Below are 27,862 nucleotides of genomic sequence, written 5' to 3'. Positions count from 1 at the left end.
CAATGAGACAAGGATGAGGAACACAAAGAGCATAATAGGCTCCTTAAATGTGAGAGACACCTCTCCCAGGCGCCCAAGTGTCCAGAAAATGGTGCAGCATCAGAAGGAGAAGGATGCTCACACGATAGAGGGGTGGGATGGGGTGGGAGGTGGGAGGGAGGATCAAGAGGGAAGGGAGGTATGTATATCTATGGCTGATTTATGTTGATCTATGGCAGAAACCAATACAATATTATAAAGCTATTATCCTGCAATTAAAAATAAATTTTAAGAAAAGGAAGGATGAGCACCTACTGTGGGAAAGTTCTCTGCACTCTAATTGGTTCCTTTGACCATTTTCCCCTTTTACCATCTCAAAGTAGACATTATCATTTGCTTTCACAGACGAGGGAAATGAGGCTCAGAGGTGGAAAAACTAGTGGAGCTAGTTGGATCCAGAACGGGGAATCTGAATGCACATCTGTCCGTGTAGATCTTAAGCTCATGCTCTGCCCCTCCCCCCCCCCACTCCCCCCCCCCCTCCGCCCCACCATCCTACCCCGCCAGGCCAGGATGCTTTCCTGATTCCCACTGCTCCCACCTTCCCTGCACTCTCCTCCAAAAAATACAGACAGAGGCATCTTCCACAGGTCATGGTGGCTCAGAGACCCAAGACACTTGACTCATATCTTCACTTTAGACTGTTTACTCTTGGTTTAGAACTCATTCTGACCTACTTGGTTATCAGCCTTCCCATCCTGCCGCCTATCAGAAAGGACATAAGGATACCAATCATCTTTGACAGGAGCAAGAAATAACAGATGATGGGAGGAAAATAAATTTTAAAAGTAATTTTAGCAGTGTTGGGTGGTTTTGTGTAGAAACGAATAACCCTACAAATTTCTTTGCTCCCTACAGCTATCACTTGTGAGTGATCTAAAGAAACAAAAAGTCAGCCTTCCTTATGAAAATAAAATAAAATAAAGCCTGTGTTCCTAAGGCAGAACTGGCTCCAGAGAAAGAAGCTGTGTGTTGGGTGGAGCAGTGGGACCACAAGCAGTTCAGACTCTTGTTCCTCAAGATCCCTGCTCTCCTCTCTGCAGCCCTGTTCTGGTCATGTTCCACCTTTACACACACTGAAGCCCTGTTCTGGTCATGTTCCACCTTTACACACACTGAAGCCCTGTTCTGGTCATGTTCCACCTTTACACGCACTGAAGCCCTGTTCTGGTCATGTTCCACCCTTACAGACACAGAACCAGGGCTTTTGTTCTCAGCTCTGTGCTGTGCCGTGCCCAGTCTTTCAGCAGCATCCAACTCTTTGCAACCCCATGGACTGTAGCCTGCCAGGCTCCTCTGTCCACGGGCTTTCTAGGCAAGAATATTGGAGCAGCTTGCTATTTCCTTCTCCAGGGGATCTTCCCAACCCAGGGATTGAACCGATGTCTCTTACATCTCCTGCCTTGGCAGGCGGATTCTTTGCCCCTACATCACCTGGGAAGCCCTTTGTCCTCAGGACCACTGTGAAATGAGCGATGCAGATTCACTGAAGACTTGGGACAGCGAAAGGGAAGCTGATGGAGATATTAACATGAAACCAGGTGACTGCTGCAAAATAGCCATTTGCTTGTCATTACATAATTAGTAACTATTGATCAGATACCTGCCAGGTGCCAGCATAGTCCTGGGTCCAGGGCTCTCTGTTGTGAAGTGACTGGCTCACTCTGTTCTTTGCCCTCCTGGAGTTGTCTGTTCTGTTGGAGGGAGTGTGTCATGTTGATTGGCAGCTTTTGACCCCTGGAGAGGGATGTGTCCATGTGTGGTCCTGCCTGATTGCATATAAAGTCACCTGCAATACCACTTATCCACTCTACATTGTCAAACACACTGTACCATATAAGAAACATATATTTGATCTTTGTCTTTGGTTCCTGGCACTGAGCTCCTAAGACTCTTGAAATTGGGACTTCCCTGGCCATCCAGGGGCTTCCCTGGTGGCTTAGATGGTGAAGAATCTGCTTGCAATGTGGGAGACCTGGGGTTAGTCCCTGGGTCTGGAAGATCCCCTGGAGGAGGGCATGGCAACCCACTCTTGCCTGGAGAATCCCCATGCACAGAGGAGCCTGGAGGGGGCTGGGGGTGAGTCTATAGTTCACGGGGTTGCAAAGATTCAGACACGACTGAGTGACTAAGCACAGTGCAGTTGGTCATCCAGAGGTTGGGACTCTGCGATTCCACTGCAGGGGGTCAGGGTTCCATCCCTGGTCAGGAAACTAAGATCTGGTGTGCCAGCAGCTAGGCTAAATAAAAAGAAGAAAAAAAGACACTTGGAATCTCCAGAGTGATGAGTGTCTTTTGTGTGTTTATGAGATGACTGGTGGCCGGGGCCCCTAGATAACTTCAAGACGGGGACCAGTCCCACAAAGACCAAGGCGTGATTAGAGGATGAGAACTTTCAGCCCCACCCCCAGATCACCAAGGAGGGGAGAGAAGGAGGAGATTGAGTCAATCAGCAACAGCCAATGATTCCATCAAGCACGCCTCTGTGATGAGACCTCAGTGAAAACCCTACACGACGGGGCTTGGAGAGCTTCTGAGTTGGTGAGCACATCAAGGGCTTGGGAGGAGGGTGGTGCTCCTGAGGAGGGCATGGAAGCCCCTGGGAAACCCCTGCCCCCCGACTTCCTTGCCCTGGGCATCTCACCCACTGGGCTGTTGCTTGAGTTGTATCCTTTATAATAACTAGCAACAGGAGGAAAACTGCTTTCCTGAGTTCTGAGAGCTCTCCTAGCAGATTATTGAACCTGAAGTAGGGCTGTGTAGTGGGGACCCTAACTCTTTAGCTAAGGTAAAGAGGAGTATGGGCACCCTTGGTAACTACTTGTGATGAACGCCTGAAGTGGGAGATAATCTTGTGGACCAAGCCCTTAACCTGAGGAGTCTGATACTAAGTCTGGGTGGTTAGGTGAGTGTTGAATTGAATTGTAGGACTCTATGTTGGATAGATGGAGGGCTGGTTGTCAGTGTGGATAAAATCCCCACGGGCTAAGTTGCTTCAGTCGTGTCGGACTCTTTGTGACCCCATGAACTGTAACCTATTGGGCTCCTCTTTCCCTGGGTTTCTCCAGGTGAGCATACTGGAGAGGGTTGCCATGCCCTCCTCCAGGGGATCTTGGTGACCCAGGGGTTGAACCTGAGTCTCTTATGTCTCCTGCATTGGCAGGCAGATTCTTTACCACTAGTGCCACCTGGGAAGCCCCCAAACCCCCTATTTGGTGTCAGAAGCACAGGAAAACACTGCCTGGCCCTTGGGGCAGCTTCCAGGGTTCTGATTCCACATCCTGGAGGACTGATAATCAGAGCTACCTCCCAGGAGGGCCAGGCTGGACGTGCCCACAGGGGTGTGACCTTGGCTGCTAGGATCCTGGACAGCCCTGCCAGGGGCTCAGTAACATCCAAGGCCACACAGAAGAAACGCTCGTAGGTAGCAGGGGCATGTCTGTGAGAGATGTTTACAATGATGACCTGGAATCATTTAACAGAGGGTAAACTATGTTCGTTACATTGTTTAAGAAGGCAGGGTCATATGGAATCAATTTTAGAAAGACTGCCATGCATGACGACTAAAACAAGAAGTTGAAATACGTAAACGGGCAAGGTTCAATTATCCAGAAGATGAGCTTAGAAAGAACAGCTCACTCTCAAGTGTGGTACCATTGTAGGGCCAATTTTTTTTTATGGCAAGCCATGTGGGATCTTAGCTCCCTGACCAGGGATCGAAACAGCACCCACTGCATTAGAAGCACAGAATCTTAATCACTGGATCACCAGGGAAGTCCCTGTAGTGCCATTAAAAAAAAAAAAAGCACTTTATTTTTGGCTGTGCTGGGTCTTGGTTGCTATGCGCGGGCTTTTCTCTAGTTGTGGCAAGCAGGGGCTGCTCTCTGCGGCCAGGTGCGAGGTTCTCGTTGTAGCGACTTCTCCTTTTGTGGAGATCAGGCTTGAGGGTGCATGGGCTCGGTAGTCGAGACTACCAGGGTCTAGAGCACAGGCTCAATAGTTGTGGCACATGGGCTTAGCTACTCCTCAGCACGCGGGATCTTCCCAGATCAGGGATCGAACCCCTGTCTTCTGCATTGGCAGGCGGACTCTTTACCACTGAGCCACCAGGGAACCGTGCCATGACCCCCGCAACTGCGGTGCCATTTTTGTCATTGATTCCAAGCCGCACGTCACTTCCCAAGTCGAGCAGTCCCAGTTCCCCAGGTCCCCAGTACCCTCGTGGCATGGGGCAATGTTCCCAAGGGCGCTCGTAACCCCGATGAGGAGGTGACGAGCCCCACCTGAGGCATTCTTAGCCCCTCGCCAGGCGGCAGCCTCTCCCTAGACAGTCTGGATGCTGTGGACACCCATCTCTGACTGCCACTCTGTCACAGCCCCAGTCTCTGTTCTGGTTCCTGCCTCTGTAGAGGGGGGAGAAGAACCGTGCGGATTTCCCTAGCGTCAGCTCCGTCTGCTGGGGTTCCAGTCTGTCATAAAGGTTCACAGAGCCCCGTGGTTCTGCTCCATAGACAGGCAAGAGAGCCCGCCCAAAGGCAGACCGCAGGACCCCCGCTGCAGGAAAACTGTATGCTGTTATTGCTGTTCAGTCGTGTCTGACTCTTTGCGACCCCATGGACTGCGGCACGCCAGGCTTCCCTGTCCTTCACCATCTCCCGGAGTTTGCTCAAACTCATGTCCATGGAGTCTCTGATGCCATCCAACCAGCTCATTCTCTGTATGAAAAACTGTATGTGACGTGAAGTTTTTCCAGCAGAAACTCCAGGCCCCCAGGTCACACTGGGTTCACACAGGCTGTGAGGGGCATGGAGCAGGGCACTGAAGCCTGGACCTCTCGTTACATTTCACGGAGCTCGCAAATAAGAAGAATCAAGGACAAACCTGAAGGAGCATCATGTGAGACAGACCCAGGATGCCACCGACGCCTGGGGCCTGAATTCCATCTCTCACTGATGGTGCCTTACGCTCTCACAGCTTAAGCGGGAAGAATCACCCCAGGAGCTTCAAACTGTTAAGAGCCAAATCCACTATCTGAGAGGCAGCCATGATTTTGTGGTTAAATACACAGATTTGGGAACCAGGCAGCTGGGTTTCAGATCCTGGCTTCATCACTCATCAGCTGTGTGACCTTGGGTGAATTTCTTAATCCATCTGTGCCTCAGTTTACTCACTTGTGAAGACTGGGATAATAACTCCTGAGAAGAGTAAGTGGGTTAGTATTTCTAAAGCACTTAGAACAGTGCCTGTCACATGTCATCGTGCTAAATAAAACAAAGTAATCCGGCAAAGGCCAGGGACTGAAAAGATGAGGCATACCCAATAAATGTCTTTGAGGCTCACATGCGTGGATTCTGTCTCATAGCTGACTCCTTGCCCCGGAGGCAGCGACTCCTGAGTGGGGCTGCAGCGGAGGGAGTGCACGAAGGGTTAACCCCCCAAGTGAACAGAAAAACAAGTTCCATCTGGTCCCTGGGACGAAGCGACAGCCTGCAGAGCCCCCAGCCCGGGCTCCTGCTCAAAGGACACATTGCTTTTTAAAATTCCAACTTGTGGCTGCCTCGATCTATAAACCAACCAGCTCTCCACACCCTAGAGCTCGGAGCAGGATTCACAAATGGCAGCGAGACATTCGTGTTCCGAGAATAGGCATCTGAAAGTGTCTTTGCACTCGGGGTACCCAGCCCCCCAGCTTCCTGAAAGGCCCTGGGGCTAGTGCTTCATCCTGGACTCCCGCTCAGAACAGGGATTGCCCTCCAGGCAGTAAAGAGAAGGCAGGCAAGAGGGCACACGGTCAAGGCTTTGACCTGGGCTGGGGCTTGGCTTAGATGCCCTGCTTCAGCAAATGGTCCCTGGGGCTCTGATGCATCAGCTGTTTTTGCCCTACCTCCCCATGCCACTGCTGGGACCCCATCCCTTAGGTGCCGGGCTGTGAATGGAGAAAGGCTGATTAATGAGAAATAGTAACACTCCACAAAGCACTTGGGGACACTTTGAGAGGCAGGGGGGCTTCTTCTTGGCTCCTGGGTAGGTCTGGGCATGGGGCAGGTTGTACCCAGCAATCCCCTTGGGACACCAGGTCCCTCCATACGTGGAAGGGGAGAGAGGGCCAGGATGAAACACAGGGTCCCCCTGTGGGCTTTTTCCTGAGGCAGGGCCCCTCAGTTTTACCTCCCCCTTCCCCAGACACATGCCCACGCCTGCCCCGATAATGCTGAATCCAGCCCTAGCTCTAACCCTGCAGAGCAGGGAAGTAATTCACAAAAAGTTGGGCAATTCAAAGTTACAGTTTCCACAGCAACCAGCACTCAGACCATTTGGGTAGCTGAAGCCTTTTCCTCTTAGCATTCACTCTTTTTTCTCCCCAAATAGCTTTTCTCCCCCTTATTATTAAAGTAATACACATTTACTGGAGAACATATGGAAATTACAGACAAGTGTAAAGGAGAAAATAAAAATCACCCTTAATCCCACCACTCAGAGCGATCCAATGTTAACATTTTGATGTATTCTTCATACGTCTAGTTCTTTTTTTTTTTTTTGCATGCATGCATAAAAAGATATAATTTTTGAAAATTGGGACTATAGTGAAATTACTGTTTTATCATTTGGTTTCTTTCACTTAAAAACATATTGTAAGACTTTCCCATAGCCTTAAATATTCCCCGAGAACATGATTTTTTAATAGCTACATGGTACTCTTTCATATGGATAGAACATATTCTATTTAACCAATCTATTGTTGAACTTTTAGATGGCTTTCCTTTTTTCTTTTGCTATTTTGAATAACACAACAATGAACATCCTTTTCCATCAATTTGTGTGCATGTCTCATTAATCAGATTAGAATAAATTCATAGAGCTAAAATTATTGTTCAAGTGCAATGAACATGTGAATAATTTTAATATGCATTATCAAATCACCCTCCAGAAAGGTTGAAGCAATTTGTATTTCTACCTGTAATTTACACTCTTCTTAAAAAAAATCCAAAGTACAAATTTGGTAAGTTTTAAACAAAATCTATACTGTTTTAAAAAATTATGGGTCTTTGAGTTATAAGTAGAATTGAGTTTTCCCCTCACATTTTTAATAAACTTTCTTCTGTCTATAATCATCTATGAACATCCTTTGCCCCCCTTTTCTAAGCGATATTCATCTTCTCCTTATTGATTTACAAGAGCTTTTTATGCAATAAAGATAATAATCCTTTGCCATATTTGTGGCACATATGTTCTCTCAGTTTGTCATTGGATTTTTATTTTGTTTATGGCATTTTTTAAAGTGCAGAAGTTTCAAATATTATTGTAACTCACATCCCTCTTTTTTTTTCCCTTCTGATTTTGTCTTGATTTTTATGCCTAGGCAGACCCTCCCTAACCTGCAACCTGACGAACATTTATCTGTATGTTGCTTTCCCAGCCATTTTATGGCTGTGTGGTTTTGATTTCACACTGACTGCTCTAAACCACCTGGATTTCTTGTACAGGTGGGGTTCCGCATTTGCTTGTCTGAGGCTGGAGTTGGCAGGGCCAGGTCAGAGATTGTTGCCAGGGAGATGCAGGAATTGACCTGCCGCTCCCGCCTTTCAGGAGGTCTCAGCCTTGCAAGCACCTTTCCACGGAGCCCTGGTTTTTCGCTAGTGAATGGGAGAAATGAGCGGGGAGGAGGAAATAGCTGTTCCACAATTACACGCTGGAAAAGGTACACACCTCACGTGGCTTTGTTTCCCATCTGAGATGGGGAGGTGGAGGATGGGGAGCGCCAGATGCCTGAGAGCTGGCGAGCAGCTTCAGTCTGAGCACGTTAGCAATCCAGGGATTTGACTCCAAACCTGGAATTAACCATCACTCTACTTGCAGAAAGAACCAAAGGCAGTCTCACTGGCATTATTGTTGTTCAGTCACTCAGTCGTGTCTGACACATTGCAAACCCATGGACTGCAGCACGCCAGGCTTCCCTGTCCTTCACCATCTCCTGGAGTTTGCTCAAACTCATGTCCGTTGAGTCAGTGATGCCATCCAACCATCTCATCTTCTCCTCCTGCCTTCAGTCTCTCCCAGCATCAGGGTCTTGCATTTCACCAAATACCAGGTTTGCATGAAGAAGAGGTACGGGGCGGGGGTGTGGGGTTTTAAGGGGGAGAGGACACCTGAAACGTCAGCTTCCCAGAGATATGGCTCTTCTCTTCCAGCCAGTCACCCATAGGGCCCCAGGAGTCAGTGAATACCTGGTGGGAAGCTGTGATCCTGAGCAGAGGGATGCCATCCGAGAAGATGCTGTGGCAGACTGCCCATCTCTGTCCAGTCTCAGGAGACTACTGCCTTCCTTCCATTGTCCTTATTTCAGCTTAGCCTCCCCGCCGCCAAAGTTTTTGCCAAGGCTGCTTGCCCAGTTTGTAAAGTGATCTCTGCACGTGCTGACAAGGCAAAGGATTTACTCATCCATTCCCTAGGTCTGTGTGTGTGCTCAGGCGCTTCAGTGACGTCTGAGTCTTTGTGACCCAATGGACTGTAGTCTGCCACCAGGGTCCTCTGCCCATGGGATTCTCCAGGCAGGAATACTGCAGTGGGTTACCACGCCCTCCTCCAGAGGATCTTCCCGACCCAGGGATTGAATCCGCGTCTTCTGTGCCTTCTACATTGCAGGTGGATTCTTTACCACCAGAGCCACCTGGGAAACCCTTCCAAGGTTTCCTAGTGTCTATTCTCTGCATAGCACCATGTCCAGTCATGGAGCTCCATTCCTTTCCAATGAGGTATAAAACATTTCCCTTCCATCTCTAGCTCTCTTCTGCTATCTCTTCTTAACCCCTAAACCTCCCCTACAATCCTCTGCCTTTTATCCATATCTTCTAGATATTGCCTCCACGGTCGTGTTGCAGGATTCACTAGGCACCTCAGTGTTGGAGAAGATTATCATAATCACCATCACCATCATCATGATGATTATAATCACCATCACGACCACCACCACCATCAACATTTTTGGAAAGCTTCCTGTGTCCGCACTGATAGGCTTTATATATATGATCTCTCACAACCATCATTCAATAATCTTCATTCAGTAAATATTTATTGTGTCTACTATGTAGCAGAGAAGGAGAAGAAGGAAGCAGATGATAAGATGGCTGGACAGCATCATTGATTCAATGGACATAAACTTGAGTAAACTCCGGGAGATAGTGAAAGACAGGGAGGCCTGGCCCGCTGGAGTCCGTGGGGTTGCAAAGAGTTGGACACGACTTGGCAAGTGAACAACAGCAGCAATGCAGCAGATGCTACTAGCGCTTGGGACGCATCAGCGAATAAACCCAAGATTCTGGCCCTTAGGGAGCTTATATTCTAGCCGTGGGGTCGGGGTGGGGACAGGCAACCAAAACACAAACACAATAACTGAAGGATGATGTGCAGGTTAGAAGGTGATAAAATGACAGGAAGAAGTAGAGAAGGGGCTCAGAGTGCCAGGCTGGGGGCTGGGAAGGCATCCTGGGGGTGATGGCATTTAAGCAGCGTCCGAAGTGGGTGAGGATGTGAGGATGTGAGGATGTGAGGGGGAGAAGAGACACGGGCAGAGGAAACCACTGTGCGGAGGCCCTGGAGCCTGACTGCTGTGGTCCAGAAGCAGACGAGATGCTGGGAGGCCTGGAGCCAGCGAGCAAGGTGAAGATAGCAGGATTGAGTTCAAAGGGGAGACAGTGGGCCAGGTCATACAGGGTCCTGTAAGCCATTGTGAGCGTTTTGGCTCTTACTTTCTGGTGACCTGAGGAGAAATGGGAGGATTCTGAGCAGAGGAATGAGCTGATCTGATCAGGAGATGTAAAAGCTCGCTCTGGCCGCTCTATTGAGGACAGACTGGCTGTTCAGGGTAGCTGTTCAGGGGGGAGGCTGTTGGAATAATTCGGGCAGAGAGGGTGTGGCCCTGGCCAGGGTGTTAACAGCGCAGGAGAGAGGAGTGGTCAGCGACTGGACAGATTCTGCAAGCAGAGCCAAAAGCGTTTCCTGGTGGGATGGATGTGTGGTGGGAGAGAAGGGGCAGTTACTGAGGATGCCAGGCTGTCCAGCTGGCACAACTTGGGGCTGGGGCAGCTCTGTGCCGAGACGGGGATGATGGCAGACGGTGCGTGTTTGGGGAGGGTGGGGACAGAGCGCTGGCATTGGATATGTTGCCTGTGAGGGTCTGTCAGACGCCCCCTGGCCGTGTGAGGAGGAGAGCATGCAGATGGCATTTACAGAGATGACACTGGGTGAGACCAGCGAGTGATGAACTGCAGATAAAGATGACAAGAAGACTGGACACTGAGGCCTGGGGTCTCCCGCGAGGAGAGGCTGGTGGGAGGAGGAGCACCCGGCAGAGAGGATCAAGAAGTGAAGAACTAGAAACAGGTAGGAGTGTGTGGGTGCCTGAAGCCAGGTGAAAAACATGCATCTACGAGGAAGAGGTGACCAAGTGGACCAAACGCTACTGATGGACCAGGAAGAGACTGGGATGGACCAACTGGTCCCTCATCTTACCAGAAGTGGATCTTATACCCATTTTAAGGTGAGGGAAAGGAATCTCAGCGAGAAGCAACTTGCCCAAAGTCATGGTGTTACGAGCAACAGATTAGGGTGTGAGATGAGGTCTGTGCAAGGCCAGGGACCTGCAAGCTTCTCAGACCGACCCTGGGGCTTCGAGCGCTCTGTGAATGGAAAAATCAGCTCTCACAGCCGGCAGCTCTCAGTCCCGCCAGACCATCCTGACTCTGCAGGTCAAGTCTGCTGGCGATGAACCAGCACAATTTAAAATAACTTTTTACTACCAGTTGGGATGTGAGGGCCTGCCTTTACCCTTCTCCTCGCCTTCCAACCGGTTATTTCACCCACCAGTCTACCGGCCTGGCCCCTAGGGCATTTCAAGTTAGTGGTGCCAAGTGTCAGGAATTCCATTCCAGGCGTATTTGTATTTGAATAGAAGGGCATACCCACAGCCAGCTGGCCCAGGAGAGGTGAGCAAGGAGTGTGGAGGCTTGCACACTCGACCCAAATCAGGGACCCTCAGGTTCTCCATTCCCAGGTTAAGTCTCCACCATCCCAAGGCGCTGGCCGTTGCCTCCTTGTGCCTGAGACCCTGGTCACCCAGCCCGCTCACCTCGATGGGGCCGGATAACGGTCGTCTATCTCCCTCTGGTGTCGGCTCTTGGAATTGCAGCCTCGGGAGAGCGAAGAGGCCAGCTCCGCCTTCCAACCCGCGGGGCCTGGAGAGCCACGCCTACCAGCCGGGCAGGCCCTGCTCCCTCCTGGGCCTCTGGGCCTTGTCCGCCCCTACGGGGGCGTCTAGAGTCTCCGCATGCCCAATGTCACGGGCAGAACTCAGACCTGGGAATTAGCATGTCCCATGGATTCTCCTGTCTCTGCCTTGGATTGTCGGGGCAGACCTGCAGGTGGGGAGCAAACCGTCCCTGATTTCTTCACATTTCTGCACGCTCCCTGTCCCCTCACCCTGTCTCTTTGCTGTAAGTCACTTGACATTGCCAGGCCCCAACCCCCAGCAGCCACCCCAGCTCCCATTCTTCTCAGACCCGTGGCCTGGTGAGGGCTCAGACTGCAGTGGGGGCCCCTTCCTAGCAGATGCCCTCCCCACCTCCTCCTCTCCCCATTTACCCCTCAGCCCGCAAGTGTTAACGAACAATAAAGGACCTTATGCCTCATTTAAAATTCCTCACAGTCTTTCTCCGAACTCTGTAAAGCCACCTCCCCCTCTCCAGCAAGAGCCTACAAAGTCACTGCAGGGCGTTCAAAGTTCATGTGTTTGTCCCTCTAAACGGCTCCAATAGAGGCTGTGCAGCAATTTTAAAATCCAAGAGACTTCTGCCCACACTCCCAGCAGACCACCAAGGACAGATCCCAAGCCTGCGGCGACCCCCCACCCCCACCCCACCCTGGACCCCAACACGCACTGACTGAGTGACCTTTATTCTTTAAACCCGGATGCAAACCCACAGAACTGGCCTTTCAGGCCCCATCTGCCCCCTCAGTGAAGCAGCCCACACAGTGTTTTCAAAGGAACATTATTTGATCTGAAAAACATCTGGAGCCTGTTTCCCCAGCACTTGACCGGGAGCTCTCAGCGGACATCAGAGGCTCAGTCACTGAACAAACACCCTGTCTGCCGGTGCTCCCAGGAACATCCCTGTAGACTGGGGATGGGCGGATTTATAGAAAGGTCTGACCAGGGCTTCTGTAAACCCTGGAGCAGAGAGTAGGACGATGGAAAAGGTGGTTGGGGGATAAAGAGGACTGGAAATGAAGGTCAAGGCCAAGAAGCTCCCTAATGAAGGCACCCAGGAGCAAAACATCAGCCATGGAAGGGCTCCTGAGGTCATCCTCTTAACAATGACTGACAGCTACAAGATGCCCCTCGTGGGCAGGAATGTATAAGACCCCAATGCTGGGAAAGATTGAGGGCAGGAGGAGAAGGGAACGACAGAGGATGAGATGGTTGGATGGCATCACTGGCTCAATGCACATGAGTTTGAACAAACTCCAGGAGATGGCAAAGGGCAGGGAAGCCTGGTGTGCTGCAGTCCATGGGGTCTCAAAGAGTCAGACACGACTGAGCGACTGAACAACAACTGGCTCCTGGGACAATGTCCCGCAGGGGGGCAGGATCTGCTAGGAAACAGATGCGTGCATGACACCCTGAGTCCCACGTGGACACCCAGGACCCTTCTCTGAGACTCGGGGTACATTTGAGAAGCAACGTCTTGAAGGTGACAGAGCAGTGAACTGAGGCAGGACACCTGTTATCCAGGGCCGATTCCTCCACTCCCCAGCTTGGGCGAGCTTGACCTTGACCTTGGGAAGCGTCTCTCATCCTGCAGTTGTGGGGATAATCCCTACTTGGCCTAGCTCCCAGCATTGCTAGGAGGATCATGTGAAATCCTGTAGAGGAAGTTTCTCTATGACCTCAGACTCTGACTGCAAAGGTTAGAGACGGCCATGAACGTTGTTCTTTTCACCTGGCCCTGTTGTGGCCAGAGGCACCCCTCAAAAAGATGGTTGGGCGGCTACCGGCTGGGGTAGGACAGAGTGGGGGTGATTTTAGCAGCCTTCAGCCAAGGACAAAGGATAAAATGACACGTGAGCAGGCTCTCTTCCACGCAAGCATCCTTACCTGGATGCTGGGTGGTCTGCCCACCTGCCTTCCCAGGCCTGTCTCCACCTATCAGCCCCCTTCTCTGTTACCACCTCACCGGCTCCTCTCAGAGCCTCCAGGAGCCCAACCCTTCTTCTGTGCCCTTTACCCTTCAGACTACAAAGCAGCCTTTTATTGTATGACAAGCTATACTATTTATTACACTTCTGTCATGTGCCTGGCACTGGGTTGCAGTTGCACCTCATTAATTAATTCTTCCCTAAAGCATCACAGGTGTGAAGCATCACGTGGGTGAACCCCCTCCAGTAGACTCTGTACCGTGTCCTGACTTGACCTTCTCCCCAGGCCCACTGCCCTGAAATGCCTCTCCTGCTTGCTGGAGAGCAGCGCCAGGGAATTTGACAAATCCGACAGCTCTTCTCCAGCCTGGCCCTTCAGCAAGCTCTCCCTCACCAGTCTGACCTGACCTCTGCCGGCTGGCTGCTGCTGGCCATTCCATATCCTCCCCAGCCCCCTGAGGATCCCAGCTTCCTGGAACACTCCACCCTGCGCCCCCAGATGCCAAGGACCCAAAGCTAGGCCTCCAGCCCTGCCTTCTCTTCCTAGCGTTAGACTGATCCGCTCACTGGGTGCACACAGGGGCCTTGGTGATGCAAAGCTGCTGCCACTCACGGCCAGTGGTCCCTGTGGATCCAAACCTTCTCCCGTGTCCCTCGTTTGGTGACAGCACCTCTGTAGGGACGGTGCCCAATATTGCCCTTCCCCCCAATCTTTATTAACAGCACCTTCCCTTCACTCTCCAAAACGTCTTGTTTTGGGAGATAAATTACATGCCCAGCTTAACCCTCAGCTACCCGCCTGCCTATCGCAGAAACCCGACGACTGTCCTGGCTGTCTCCTTCCTGGTGATCCCCATTCCTCCGCCTTCATCAAGCCCAGTGAACTTGACCGCCTTTATACCTTCAGACCCCGGCCCCGGTCCACGCCATCACCCTCTGCTTCAGCAGGCTCACCCTGCCTCCAGCCTTGTGTTTCTCCCACCCTCCCACAGGCACCTGGGTGACCTGCCCAAGGGACCTTCCTGAATTGCTAATCCGATCACCTGCCCCAGCCTGAAAATCAAATGGTGACCTTCCCACTTCCCCAGCGTGGCTTCCAGATAAAGACTGGATTCCACGCCAGCGCCCATGAAGCAGCTCTGTAGCCCCCCTCAGAGTGTGGTCCTGCCCCCTCCGGAGCCTCAGCCTCACTCAGCTGTCCCGGCTCCCTGTCTGTCACCCGCAGAGCTCAGCTTAGCGTCACCTCCTCCTGGAAGCATCTCCAGGCCCCGGCTCAGCTTGGCTGCCCTCCCTGGCCCTCGAGGTGCCTGAGGTCCCTCTCCTGAAGCACTGACACGGTGTCCCTGAGAGCAGGGACATGCATGCATGTCCTCCATGCATCTGTCTGTCTCGCCGCCTTAGGCTGGGAGCTCAGGGCCGGTGATGTTTATCTTTGAGTTTGCAGCACTAACAGGGTGCCTGTGTCTCAACAACTTGTGCACCGGCCGCTGCTCCAGGAGCAACTGGGCTTGGCTGCCCCCTGCACGTGGGCACGTTCCCTCTCAGCATCTTTTCGAAAACGAGCCGGGTGGATCTGCCAATCCATCAGGGGTGCGCCCGGGAGTCGGCAGCCCTGTGTCCTAGTCATTTCAGGACAGCAGCAGCTCCCATTTTTCTGCTCTGGGGAGCTCCTGGGGATATATCCAGAGAAAAACAGGATCTGAAAGGATACACGCACCCCAGTGTTCATCATAGCACTGTTTACAGTAGCCAGAACATGGGAGCAATCTAAATGTCCATCGACAGATAAGCGGATAAAGAAGGTGTGGGACGTTTATGCAATGGAATATTCGCCATTAGAAAGAATGAAATGATGCCATTTGCAACAACCTGCGTGGACCTAGAGAGGGCCACACTGAGTGAAGTGAGTCAGGCCAAGGAGAAACATGGTGTGACGTCCCTTATATGCTGAATCTAAAAAGAAATGATACAAACGAACTTACTTACAAAACAGAAAAAGACTCACACACTTAGAGAATGAACTTATGGTCGCGTGTACACATGGCTATATTTAAAATGGATAACTAACAAGGACCTTCTGTACAAGCACATGGAACTCTGCTCGATGTTATGTAGCAGCCCGGATGGGAGGGGAGTTTGTGGGGAGAGTGGATACATGTGTATGTACGCTGAGTCCCTTTGCTGTCCACCTGAGACATCACAGCCTTGTTCATCGGCGGTATTTCTGTACATAGTAAAAAGTTAGAAGAAGAAGAGGGGTAGGCAGTGGGCTGGGGAGCGCCAAGGCCTCCTTCATCGACAATGGCCTCTGACTCCCCCACACGCACATGTCTCCAGATGCCCAGGGCTCTGTAAGATTTGTGCTGAGACTTGGGTCTCTGCCTTCGGCCCATGAGGGCAAGGAGGTGGTCCCTAAAAGGCTACCACACAGATGCTGTAGGCGCCGGGTGACGTGGGGACACGCCTGCTCGGCCCTGGGGGAGGACACTCAGGGTCACTGGCTTGCTGGGGCGGAGAACAGACTGGAAAGCCGAGGGCCCGCAGGAAGGACGGCTGCAGTCTGTGTTCCTTCCCTCTAATGCAATGCACACTCCCCACTTAACGGCAATTTCTTCCCTTCAAAAGGATTCCAGCTGTTTAAATTCAAGGTGAAGAATAAGCCACAGTCAAGAAGCTTCTCAGGGGCTTTTCGGTCTTCATTGGCTTGAGAAGGGGAGGCGTTTTAAGATGTTCGCCACTGAATGTTTGTCAGAGCACCAGAGGAGGGGAGTTTCTTGTTTCTTCACCTCTCTCGGCTCTCTGTGGCTGTTGGCACTGGGACCAGCCTATTTTCCTGTGCTACCCTGCCTTCTAGGGGCCCCACCCTATTTCCTCTTCTCTCTCTGCTTCCTCCTACCCACCCCCAGCCGCCCACCTATCCTGGTAGGGGAGAGACTAATGCTGGCCTGGGGTTCTGCCGAGGCCCCAGGACACCCGGCAGCTTGAAGCACAAACCACTGGGCTCCCACACCTCAGAGCTGATGCTCCAAGAGGTTCATTCATGAACCGTTCATGCATTCCTTCCTTCCTTCATTCATCTGGCCACCTGGTCACCCAGTCAGCCAACGTGAGGTCTGTGATGCTGGTAGGGGCTGTGGGTAGTTCAAAGAAACACAACCCATGGTCTTGCTCTCCGAGAGCTCATAAATCAGTTGATGCTACAGGAGATATGCATAAGCAACCACAGTACAAGACAGAGGGAAGTAAACGCTGGGTTTGGAGGGTAGGGGATGTGGAAAATGCTCAGAGAAAGAAGAGACCCAACAAAGATTGGGAGGGTGGTGGGGTGGTGGGGAAGCATTAGTCAGAGGAAGGCAGTCAGGGAAAGCTTCTCAGAGGAGGAAGCATTTTGGTAGGGGCGGGGAGTATGGGAGTACAAGGTCCAAGTCTGGGGAAGGGGCCTGAGCCAGCAGGAAGATGTCTACTGGGCACAGAGCCTAGTCCCCCGTCCACTGCACTGCTCCTTCCAGGGCTTCACGGCTTGCTTCGTGGGTGGGCTTCCTGGGCGTGTCCCCTGTAAGCTGCTTTAATCACCTTTGAAAGGCAACCAACCTCTTGCTCTTTTCCATCAGACCCTGGGCCCAGAGGAAATGCCTTCATCCTCTTCTCTGTCGCTAAGGGCTCGGGCTTCCCTGCCCCCACTTCTAAGGGACTCTGCACCTTCTCTCGTGTCTCCTGCTCAATATCCTGTCTCCCTTCTGGAAACCTGCCCCCTGATGCTCCTTTGGGGGTACCATCCCCTTCTGCTCTCAGCCCTTGTAGAGGAAATGGGGTGCTCAGCATCACTGTTTGGGTCAGGGATGAACAGGAGATCCGAGCAGGACAAACATGGGGACTTTTAATGGTTGGATGGGGTCAACATATATCCAGTGAGTTAATAAACTAGTAAAACATACCTCTGAAGCCGATAGAGTCATCTTTGTCATTACAGGAAAGAGTCTGTTTACACACAAAACCAGCAGAGAAAAAACAAGTAGAGAAAAGGGACAGATAGCTTCCCGGTGATGTCGATGGAGCACCTGGGTCCAGCCACGCCTGAAGTTATCCCTTGAGTTTTCAGTTTGTGAACCAGTAATGCCTTCCTTCTTTTTTCTTGTCACAAGCCAGTTTGAGTGGACTTTCGTCTCTTGCCGCTGACTCTCGACTAAATAAATACTTAACTTGATGAGCACTTTAAATGAAATGATGCATGAACAGTGCTCAGCATGAAGTGGGTGCCACCCAACGAGTGGTAGCTTTGGACACTCTAGCTGAACCTGCCTCTCAAAGGACAGATTTCTGTGAACTTTAGTTTTATAGCAGTAGAATTCTACTTTTCCTTTCTTACTTTCCACCACTTTGGCCAGACTATCCTTTGTGAAATCTCTGCTTTCTTTGGATTTCTTATCCACAGCTCTGCATCCTTCGTAAATCTCCAGGTTTTCACCCCTGCCCCACTCTGGGCTGAGGCAGGATGGGAGATTTCAGGATCTGGAGGGGGTGATATTTTCTTTGCATTTTGTGTTCATGACCAAGGACCATCAGTACCAACTAGACCAAATCGGGTCTAGCTGGAAGCAAAGGCTTCCCAAACTGGTTTCAAACTTCCTGCTGCCAAGGGCACCAGGGACTCAGGAAAGTCTACACTGCCATCTAGTGGACATATACGGCAACATCACATGGAATGGAGCAGTATCACTGGGATTGGCGCTCTTGGCTTAGACCGCCTCTTGGGACAGTCACTGGGCTCTGAAAGCATTTGGTCCAGACTCTTCACTTCTTAAGGACAAGTGAATTAAGGGTGAAGCCGAGAGTCCTGTCTCATGGAGGAGGCATTGTACCTTTCCTTGGAGGAACCGGCTCCCGCCCTGAGTTACAGTCACAGAGGCTTATGTTTCCTCCCCTTCTCCCACAACCGATCTATGTTTTATGACCCAGGCGGAGGGTTTCTGGCGGGGAGGGCTGACGTGAGCATGTGTGTGTGTACATGCATACGCGTGTGTCTGTGTGGCAGGCTTGGGAGGGCTGAGGAAGGGGACACCCAGGAAGTCTCTCATGACTAGCTTCCTTAGCTTCCCAGAGGAAAGGATGTTTGTCAACACTGCAGACACAACAGCCTGTCAAAGCTTCATGTTCTCAGCCTCATAAATTATGAGGCAGATCACCATGTGTCTGTTCCCTGAAAGTCAGTTAAAGAAAGAAAAAACTCTCAGGAATTCTCTGGCGGTCCCGCGGTCAGGACTCTGCGGTCTCACTGCCAGGGCCCTGGGCTCCATCCCCAAATCGGAGAACTAAGATCCCGCAAGCCACAAGCCATGGCTAAAGAAAGAAAAGAAAAATCTCCCTCTCTGTCTCCAAGTAGTTTTCGCAGCCCCCGCTCGAGAACCTGTCTTCTTGTTAGCTCTGTGCTGGCAGCCCCCAGGCGGGGCCGTGGGAGGCAGGGAGCCCTCTGTGCTCCCTCCCGGCCACGATGCTCAGGGGGGTCAGAAGGCTGGCCCGTGGTCACATCCTGACCGTGACCCTTCTGTCTCCACCCATTCGAGTCCTGAACACATCACAGTCCTCGTGCCTAGGTTGACATTGGCACCTTCTACTACAACCCGCAGACAAAGCAAGGATTACCCTCCGCCTCCTGACACCCTGGGAGCTCAGCCTGGAGTCAAAGAAGAAAGAAACGGCAACAAAGGCCCTGGAGCAGCTTCCCTGACAACTGCAGGTCTGTTTCCCCTCCCATCGCCCTTCCCCGGGCTCACCATATCCCCAGACCAAGAGAAGCTTCCAGAACAAGATGGTACCGATCATTTTCCAGAAAAAGGAATAGCTCTATCCAGTTCCTAGAATGTTTCTCTTTTTTATTTTGGGCAAGTCGGGGCCAGCTTCTGAATGGGTCTCATACTGTGATGCCCAAGAGTCAAGGGCACTGACCTCCACTTGTTCAGCCCACGTGAGAAGCACTGCTCCTTATAAATCATCTAGATTACTCCGAAAACCCTGCCACTCTGTACCTTGAGAAAGAGCTCCCCATAGATCCCTCCCTTCTCATTGTCCCTGCCGATGATTCCTAAGCCACACTCTGCATCCCCTGGCCAGTCCCCGGGTGGAGCACCCCCTGAACCACGCCAAAGCTCACAGCGGGCAGCCCCTGCTACCCACCCCAACCTCCTCCAAGGCGGTGGGCTACTCTAAAGGAGGCACACGCTCATGGCAACAAGCCATCTGGTACCGCCAAACCCGACTCAGCTGGCTCTGCACGCGGTTTCCTGTCACTCAGAGAAGCAGACTCAGGGCACCCGGATCTCAGAGGGACCCTCCCACTCCAGCCAGGCCAGCTCACTCACCTCCAGGGCCTGAGGGAACTTCACGATTGGTTCGGGCCAGGTAGTGATCTTCTGTCTGTAACTGTTGCATTCAGGAACGATCATGCAGCCGATGTTACCCAACTCTGGGTAGAAAACCTTAAGGCCCCTGTGGAGAGAGGGAGGTGGTTGTCTTGTGTTGGGGTTTTCAGGGAGCTGGGGGTGCATAAGGCTTCAGTCTGACCTGTGGAGCTTGACTTACTTGACTTCTTGTGACTCAGTTTCTCCACCTGTACAATGGGAATACTAATAATACCTATTTGTCAGGTTGGTGAGAGGGGTAAAGTAGTGATCGATTTTTACAACAGGGCCTGGCAGGTTATCTGTGGTCGGAAAGTATTCATTACTGTCAGTGTTTACTTTTCAAAAAAAAAAAAAAAAATCTGTAGGCAAACCTAGTCAGTGTCTTTAAAGTAGGGCTGGGTATATAAGAAAGATATTTTTATGTTGCTTTTCGGGAATGTTCTTATTACACAAAGAAAGGTTTAGCAAGTTATCGCAGGTTTCTTCATGGGGACAAACTTCTCTGTCCTTTAAACAATCAAGACCCTGTCCATGCCTGCAAATCCCAGAAGTAGTTGGATAACTCACTTCTTTGGGTGACCATTTGTCCCTACCCTAGGCTCTCGATATGCCATTCCTTGCGCTTTCTTTATCAGTGTTATTATTTATTCACTTTATTTTTGGCTGGGCTCTGTCTTCCGTTGCTTCGTGTGGGTTTTCTCTAGCTGCAGTGACAGGGGCTCCTCCTGGTTCTTATTGCAGCGACTGCTCTTGCCGTGGAGCATGGGCTCTAAGGCGCGTGCGCTTCAGTGGTTGCAGCTCCTGGGCTCTTGAGCACAGGCTCAGTAGTTGCAGCTCATGGGCTTAGTTGCTCCGCAGTACGTGGGATGTTCCCAAGGATAGAACCCGTGTCGCCTGCATTGGCAAGTGGATTCTTAACCACTGGACCATCTGGGAAGCCCTCAGGTGGTATAGTTTTAATAACTTTTGAAGAAGTTTTAGAGTATGGGTTTTCATCTCTCCTCACGGCAGCATTTTAAGGACTTTTTGGTTTGTTTCTGCCATGACCCCCTGCCACAGCAGCTATCAAGATCTAAGGCTGAGAGAGGGGACCCTCTTCTGGCAGAAAGATGGAGATTCAGCCCACAGCCCAGAACTGGGCGGGGGTGGGGGGCAAAGGTGGGGAGGAAGGAAACTCAGGACCAGAGGGAACAAAAGTGTCTCCTTTTTCTGTCCCAGTAGAATTGCTGCAAATGTTTAAGTGTTCTTGTTGTCCGGTTGCTAAGTTGTGTCCAACTCCTTGTGACTCCATGGACTGCAGTGCGCCAGGCTTCCCAGTTCTTCACTATCTCCTGGAATTTGCTCAATTTCATATCCATTGAGTCAGTGATGCTATCTAACCATCTCATCCTCTGCCGCCCACTTCTCCTTTTGCCTTCAGTCTTTCCAAGCATCAGGGTCTTTTCCAGTGAGTCAGCTCTTCCCATCAGGTGGCCAAAGTATTGGAGCTTCAGCTTCAGGATCAGTCCTTCCAATGAATATTCAGGGTTGATTCTCTTTAGGATTGATTGGTTTGATCTTATAGTTAAGCAAAATCATCAAACTGATGTTTGTGAGTGGGCCTGAGGTAGGAGATTGATGGGCTTCAGGTGGGACACTTAACAACTAGCCTCTTGTTTGCATTTCCTGAGACAGGACGTAAGGAGGCTCCAGGTTAGGTATTTACAATCAACCTCCTGTTTGTACTTTGAAACAGAAATAATAACAGAAACAGGGCAAATAGCCAGGCTTTGTCTCTTGTGGATACTTTAAGATGACAGCTACGGCAGGACAGAGAAGGGTTAAACCCTGTTTGAGTGAAAGATCAAGAGGTCACAGATGTACCCTCCATGGGACAAGCGAGATGCTGCACATGGACAGGAAGCCTCCCTGAGGGTCAAAAAGAAGGCGGAAACACCCCATAGCAGGTGATGCTGAGGCTCCCCCATAGGCCTCTGGGCTGGAATCCATCTCGGAGAACAGTTGTGCATGGATACTGGGGAGGGTCCTAGGGCAGGTCAATTGTAGAAAAAGAAATCAGGTAATTGGCCAAAGATAAACAAAGACCCAGAAGAACTGCCCTATATAAATGACTTAACCGCCTCTTTACTGCATTCCTCACTAGGGGAGACGCCCACACCCTTTCTCTCCGGGTGCGTTTCTGCCTTGCTTCTGTCTTAACTAAACACGCTGTTTATCTGTGCTCTCTCCCAGTTGTTGTGCTGTGTCTCTAATAATAAACTTCATACTCGGTTTTACAGTTTTTGCCTCCTTGAGAAATGCATTTTTCAGTGGAGGGGGGCAAGGGCCAGGGGAATTTTGCTTCCGCTTTTAGCCACTGGTGGACTAGCAGCTAGGATTCCTGGTTTTTATCCAGGCTACCCAGGTTCAATTCCTGGGCAGGGAACTAAGATCTCGCTTCTAGCCACTGCTCTCTGCTGCCTCTCTGAGATCAGGCCTAAAGCCCCTGAGGGGGCTTCCCAGATGACTCAAGCAATAAAGAATATGCCTGCATGCATGAGACACAGGAGACAGAGGTTCCATCCTTGGGTCAGGACAATCCCCAGGAGCAGTAAACAGCATCCACTTTAGTATTCATGCCTGGAAAATCCCATGGACAGGGTTGGCTGGCGTGCTGCAGTCCATGGGATCACAAAGAGTCAGACACGACTGAGCATGCAAGCAAAGCCCCAGAGAATGCCAGGGGACCAGGACTTAGGTCCATCCAGCCAGGTCCCCATCATATGCACAGGGCACTGTCAGCCCAGGGTCTGACGCCCGCATGTTGCCTCCAAGTCTCATTCTTCAGATGAGGCTATCACCATGGGCCGAGAGCTGGACCACAGCCTCCTGAGAACCTGGGCAGAGGTGCCCAGCTGGGCCATGCCCAGAGAAACCGCGGTGATAAATGTGTGCCACTGTGAGGTTTGGGGAACTCGGCTGTAAGCAACAGAGAAGGAGTGCATAGGCTTGTCTGCACTTCCTTGACTGAACGTTCACGGAAGTCACTTAGCATCGTAAGAATCAGATCAGAGAAAAACAGCTCTCTGGGGATGAAAAAGGCTCAGAATCCCAGCTGCCCCAAAAGCAAGGGAGACAAAAAGGTCCATGGAGGAAAGGCTGCATTCATAGAGGCGCTTGGGGACTCGGGGGACACCCCACTCCCTGCTGTGTGGTTCTCAGTGTGGACAGGTGGGTCTATCTCCCACCAAGTCTCCCTTAAAGCAAGGGCCCAGAACAAGACACCCAAGGAAGAATTGAAGGATGAGAGGTGGAGGCTCAGAGGAAAAAACTGCAGGTGAAGGTGGGGGTCTGGGGGATGGCCATGACGTCTGTCTCCAAACATCGGAAGGACCCTCCAGGGACACAGAGACTAGGCTTGTTCGATGCAGCGCCTGGGGCAAAACCGGGAAGAATGGGGGTGAAGTTGAGGAAGGGCAGTCACAAGGGTGACTGTGACCAGTCACAAGCCTTGACACAAGGTTGCCCTCCATGATGTGGGAGGTTTTTAGTACAGAAGAGAGGGCTTTGGGAAGCAGGTCGTGTCCCTGAGAGTCTGCTGGGATCACTGGGGCCAAGGCAGCAAGGAGAGATGGCCTGAGTGGACTCACCCACTGGGTGGGGGTTGGATGACTTTGGTTCTTTCATGTCTGTGACTGAACCTAGAGTTCTGACTCTCAGTGCTTTTATTGGCCTAGTCTGTCTTCCTCAAGAGTGAAGTGAAAGTCGCTCAGTCGTGTCCGACTCTTTGTGACCCCATGGACTGTAGCCCGCCAGGCTCCTCTGTCCATGGGATTCTCCAGGCAAGAATACTGGAGTGGGTTGCCATTCCCTTCTCTAGGGGATCTTCTCAACCTGGGTCTCCCACCTTGAAGGCCGATTCTTTACCATCTGAGCCACCAGGGAAGCCCCTCAAGCATAGGTAAGGTATTATTCTAGAACTTTTCTCTTAACAATATTTCTCCATTGCTTGTCACAGTACAAGAAATTCCTCCCTTATAGATTAATACTTTAAGGTACTGAGTGCTAACTTCAAGAATTCCCTGTTAGATTCTAACAATACCTGGGAGAGGAGGCGTTTCTCTAGGGGAGTCTCTCAGCAAGGTCAGGAGCCTGAACTGAGCAGAATCCTTGGGGATGGGGGCACAGAACAGGAGGTCGTGATCTCAACTTCGGAGTCTGATACGTTCTTTCATGTTCTCATTCTGTGATGATCTTTTAATGAACTTCCCTGGTGGCTCAGATGGTAAGGAATCTGCTTGCAATGCTGGAGACTGAGGTTCAATCCCTGGATCAGGAAGATCCCCTGGATCTTTTACAAAAAAAGAATCTTCAACAGTCATAAAGTCAAAGCTTCCCTCTTGCAATGATGATCTGCAGTCAAAAACTCGTGTCCTAGCATGCAAGCTTAATGCTGGAAGTCGATTAAGTTCTCAAACTGGGGATCTGCTAGTGTCTTCTAAGAAGTCCTGAGAATGACTACTTGCAATGAACTGAAAATTGATATGTTGAAATCCTAGCCCTGAAGGTAACGAAACTTGGAAGTGGGGCCACTGGGAGGTGCTTAGGTCATGGGGGTGAGGTTCTCATGAATAGGACAGAAAAGGCTTACCAGAGAGCCTTCTCACCCCTTCCAATCTGCAAGGACCCATCAAGAATCCAGCCATCTATGAGTCAGGAAGTGGGATCTCATCAGACAAACAATCTGCTGGCACATTGACCTTGGACTTCTCAACCTCCAGAATCTGTGTGTTAGCCCCTCAGTTGTGTTTGACTCTTTGAGACGCCATGGACTGTAGCCTGCCAGGCTCCTCTGTCCATGGGATTTCCCAGGCAAGAATACTGGAGTGGGTTGCCACTCCCTTCTCCAGGGGATCTTTCCGACCAAGGGATCAAACCTGGGTCTTCTGCTTTGCAGGCAGATTCTTTACCATCTGAGCTACCAGGGAAGCACCTCTAGGATGGTAAGAAATAATTTTTTGTTTTTCATAAGCCACCCAGTCTGTGGCCCTGTGTCATAGCAGCCCCTTGGACTGCTGTAAGACAGATCCCCTTCACTTGAGATGCTCTGGGCCCTGGACGAGGGTCAGCAGTTGAAGGTGAGTGGGGAAAGGGTAGGAGTGTAGTCAGACATGGGGCTGTGGGGGAGGGGTTTGCATCATAGCTCTGCCACTGGTCAGGTGTATCAGCACCGTGGGCAGGTTATTTAATCTCTGGGGATTCCTATCTGCAAAATGGGATGATAACACATACTTGGTGGGTTCATGGTAACAATGAAGTAGGTCAAGGATTCTAAATCACTGGCAGAACTCCCGGCACGTACCGGGTGACGGGAGCTCCTGCATGTGCTATGGTCCCCAGGCCACCAGGAGACCAGCCTGTGGGTGTCTGCAGGACCGAGCCCAGGGCAGCCGGGGTGCCGGTGGGTTCCCCTCACACATGGTGACCGTACACGTGGCATCCACATGTCCCACAGTGAACACGGGAAGCACAGAGGTTCTCTGCACGGGGCTGTGATCATGGCCTTGGCCCCGCTGTCCTCCCCAGCTTGGGGGGGCTTGACCGGTCCACCAAAGGGAAAGGCCTGCCTGCCCCCGGGAAGGTCCTGCTCCACAGGGCACCTTGCGCACATAGCAGCAGCAGCCTTGCCTGCCCTCCATCACACAAAATTTCACCCGCACTGTTCCACCAGAGTTACAACTGTACTGATAGGAACAAAATCTGCGCCATTTTCGGGGAGGGGGAGGTGGCGGAATTCAGCTGCCTAACATTTTAAGGGAAAAACATATTTATCTCTCTAAAAGTAACGTTAATGTTTGTAAGAATTCGAATGTACTCAAGGAGATGGAGAGCTCCCGCTCTTACTTCCGACGGCCTCAGTGTGACGCCAGCGTCCTCGGCCACCAGGTTGGCAGAGGGTGTTGGGGGCAATGTGGCCTGGGCAGCCCCTGGGATGGCCCATGAGTCCAGGGTGATGAAGACCAGTTCTGACCCACAGTGGGTGAGGAGCGAGCTGGACTCCGACACAGAGGGGGAGAAGCTTGTGCCCTTGGAAGGGACAGAGCCAGCCTCTGACGCCCAGCCTTTTCTCTGAACAATGTCCAGTGGCCCCACTCCAGCCTGTCCTGACACTTCTGGGGCTTTGTTTGAGAAAAACAACCAACCACCTCTCACACAGGGAGAGTCTGGTTACACAGCCTCTGTCAAATACCACTTTTCTTGAAAGTGCCACTTTGTTGGGGGGAAGGGAGCGTTCCAGGCTGTAGGGGAGGGATGGTCTCTCTTGGGGTCCCAGCAGGGAGGGTGAGGCCAGCCCTTCAGGTTTGGAGGCCCCAGGGGAGGCGGCCAGATCTGGGTACCCCCCTGGTGTTGAGAGGACCACCCTCTGACTGATGGCAGAGGCCTATCTCACAGTCCTCTCCTCGATCTCAGTCCGAGTCTCCTGTCCACAGACTCTGTCGTGGGAGCCAGTGGTCCCTGACTCCCGGAGACCCCCCTCCCTTTGCACCCAGCCTTACTTGCAAAGGACAGCGTCGTTGTCAGGCAGGGCCTCGTACACGCACAAGTCATTGTCCTCCTCCTCTCCAGTGACTACCGCCGCGAGGCCCAGGAGCAGGGCTGCTGTGGCCAGCCTCATGGTCCAGCCCATGGGCACCTGGAAAGGAAGGAATCTTCAGAGCTGCCGGGCCCTCTGCAGGGGGGTGCCCTTCCCACCCCCAGCCCCTGCCCCAGGGGGCCCACCTGGTGGGGAGAGAGCCCTCTGCTCGGCAGGGAGAAGGGCGGGCACAGCCTGGGCTCCAGCAGCTAATCCGCCACCCGGACACAAGTCCCTAGGGCAGCCCTGGGCCTCCTCCCAGCTGGATTCAGTTTACAGTCGTGGCCTAGGCCCCTCCTCCGTCTATGCAGGGCTGTGCTGTGGCTCGTTCCCGCTGCTGCCCAGGGCAGGGAGCAGACGGCAGAGCAGGAGGGCTCATCTAAGCCTCTCGCACGGCCCACCTCGTCCTGGGCACACCTCCTACCCTGAGTTTCCCCGCGTGCAGTCAGCTGGCTGAGGGCCAGCCTGCCCTCTGGCTTTAAGGCAAACCCCTGGGAGGCTGGTGGCCCCAGGGTTTGGGTCCTGGGGGTGCTCCTGAGAGCCTGCCTTTGCTGGGTTTTCTGGGGGCAGGAGAAGCAGAGCTGTGCCAGGGGCACCGCCCAGCCTCACTCCTGCTCACAGCTCCTCTGCCGCCTGTCTAGATGGCCTCAGGGCTGTGGGGTGGGGGTCATGGTTGAACGCAGTGACCTTGTGTAGGAAGGGCTGCTGCTCCAGTGGGTGGGGCTGCCTGGCCCGCAGGACAGCTCTGAAGGGCCAGCTGAGGACACCAGGGCGCGTCCAGTTATACCTTGTGGTGGTGCTGAACTCAGCACTCTCCCAAAATAATAGTCCCTGGAGGAGACGGCCTGCAGAGCTGCCCAGGATGGGGATGCATGCACAGCGCTGTCCTGGGAGGGGGGGGCCTTGGGGTTGAGCTGCACCGAACAGCTCAGCGGGGACCCCAGGGCAGTCTGCATTCCCTTGGGGAACAGGCTGGCAGGCTGGAGTGTGCGGGGCTCTGATTGGAACCAGAGCGGGGCCGGGGAAAGATCCAAGGCAGTTCTCACACCTTGGGAGGGGCGTGGGGACCAGGGACTCCTGGGCTCCGCTCTGAGCTAAACCACGTGGCTGGGGAGGCCCATGCCTCTCTAGATGTGTGTGTCTGTGTGCTGCGCTTCAGTCGGGTCTGACTCTTTGTGACCCCAGGGACTGTAGCCCACCAGGCTCCTCTGTCTATGGGATTCTCCTGGCAAGAACACTGGTGTGGGTTGCCATGCCCTCCTTCCGAGGATCCTCCCAACCTAGGGATCGAACCTGTGCCTCTTATGTCTCCTACATTTGAGGCAGATTCTTTACCACTAGCGCCACCTAGGATGCAGCACCTCTTCAAAAACAAGTATGATCTATTCCCTGTGCCTGCCTAAGGAAGGTGAGACCGCGGCTCTGCAGTCTACACAGCTCGATCGTTGAAGAAATCATTTTTAGCTGAGCTTGCTTTCTGGTTGAACTCCTACTTCCAGGATCCAACTTCCAGCAAAAAGCCCTTCTTTGGGGCTATAAACTAAACACATTTCTCAGTGATCAGGCTCTCTGAAGCATGACTCGGGCTCCCCCACAGATCCTTCCCAAGGCCTCCCGTACT

General features: G+C 52.1%; 1 protein-coding gene across 3 annotated transcripts in view; it reads right to left on the bottom strand.

The window, feature by feature from the left end:
- Positions 1–26,920, bottom strand: part of PEBP4 (phosphatidylethanolamine binding protein 4) — a 221,142-nt gene extending 194,222 nt beyond the window's left edge. Inside the window, exons 1-3 of one of the 3 annotated variants that reach the window (XM_043927400.1) lie at positions 26,788–26,920; positions 26,165–26,301; positions 19,587–19,713 (exon numbers count right to left, since the gene is read on the bottom strand). In XM_043927400.1, coding sequence (XP_043783335.1) covers positions 19,587–19,713; positions 26,165–26,295 — 258 coding nt within the window. In that variant the 5' untranslated portion in view covers positions 26,296–26,301; positions 26,788–26,920. Of the gene's footprint in view, positions 1–19,586; positions 19,714–26,164; positions 26,302–26,387; positions 26,621–26,665; positions 26,687–26,787 lie in introns of those variants that run through there. The other 2 variants (XM_043927401.1, XM_043927398.1) reach the window with 2 other exon arrangements.
- Between the last annotated feature and the right edge of the window lie 942 nt (positions 26,921–27,862).

The sequence above is a fragment of the Cervus elaphus genome, chromosome 16 (genome assembly GCF_910594005.1).
Source record: "Cervus elaphus chromosome 16, mCerEla1.1, whole genome shotgun sequence".
Taxonomy (NCBI): Eukaryota; Metazoa; Chordata; class Mammalia; order Artiodactyla; family Cervidae; genus Cervus; species Cervus elaphus.
Note: the sequence above shows the minus strand (reverse complement) of the source record. Positions and strands in the feature narration are given on the sequence as shown.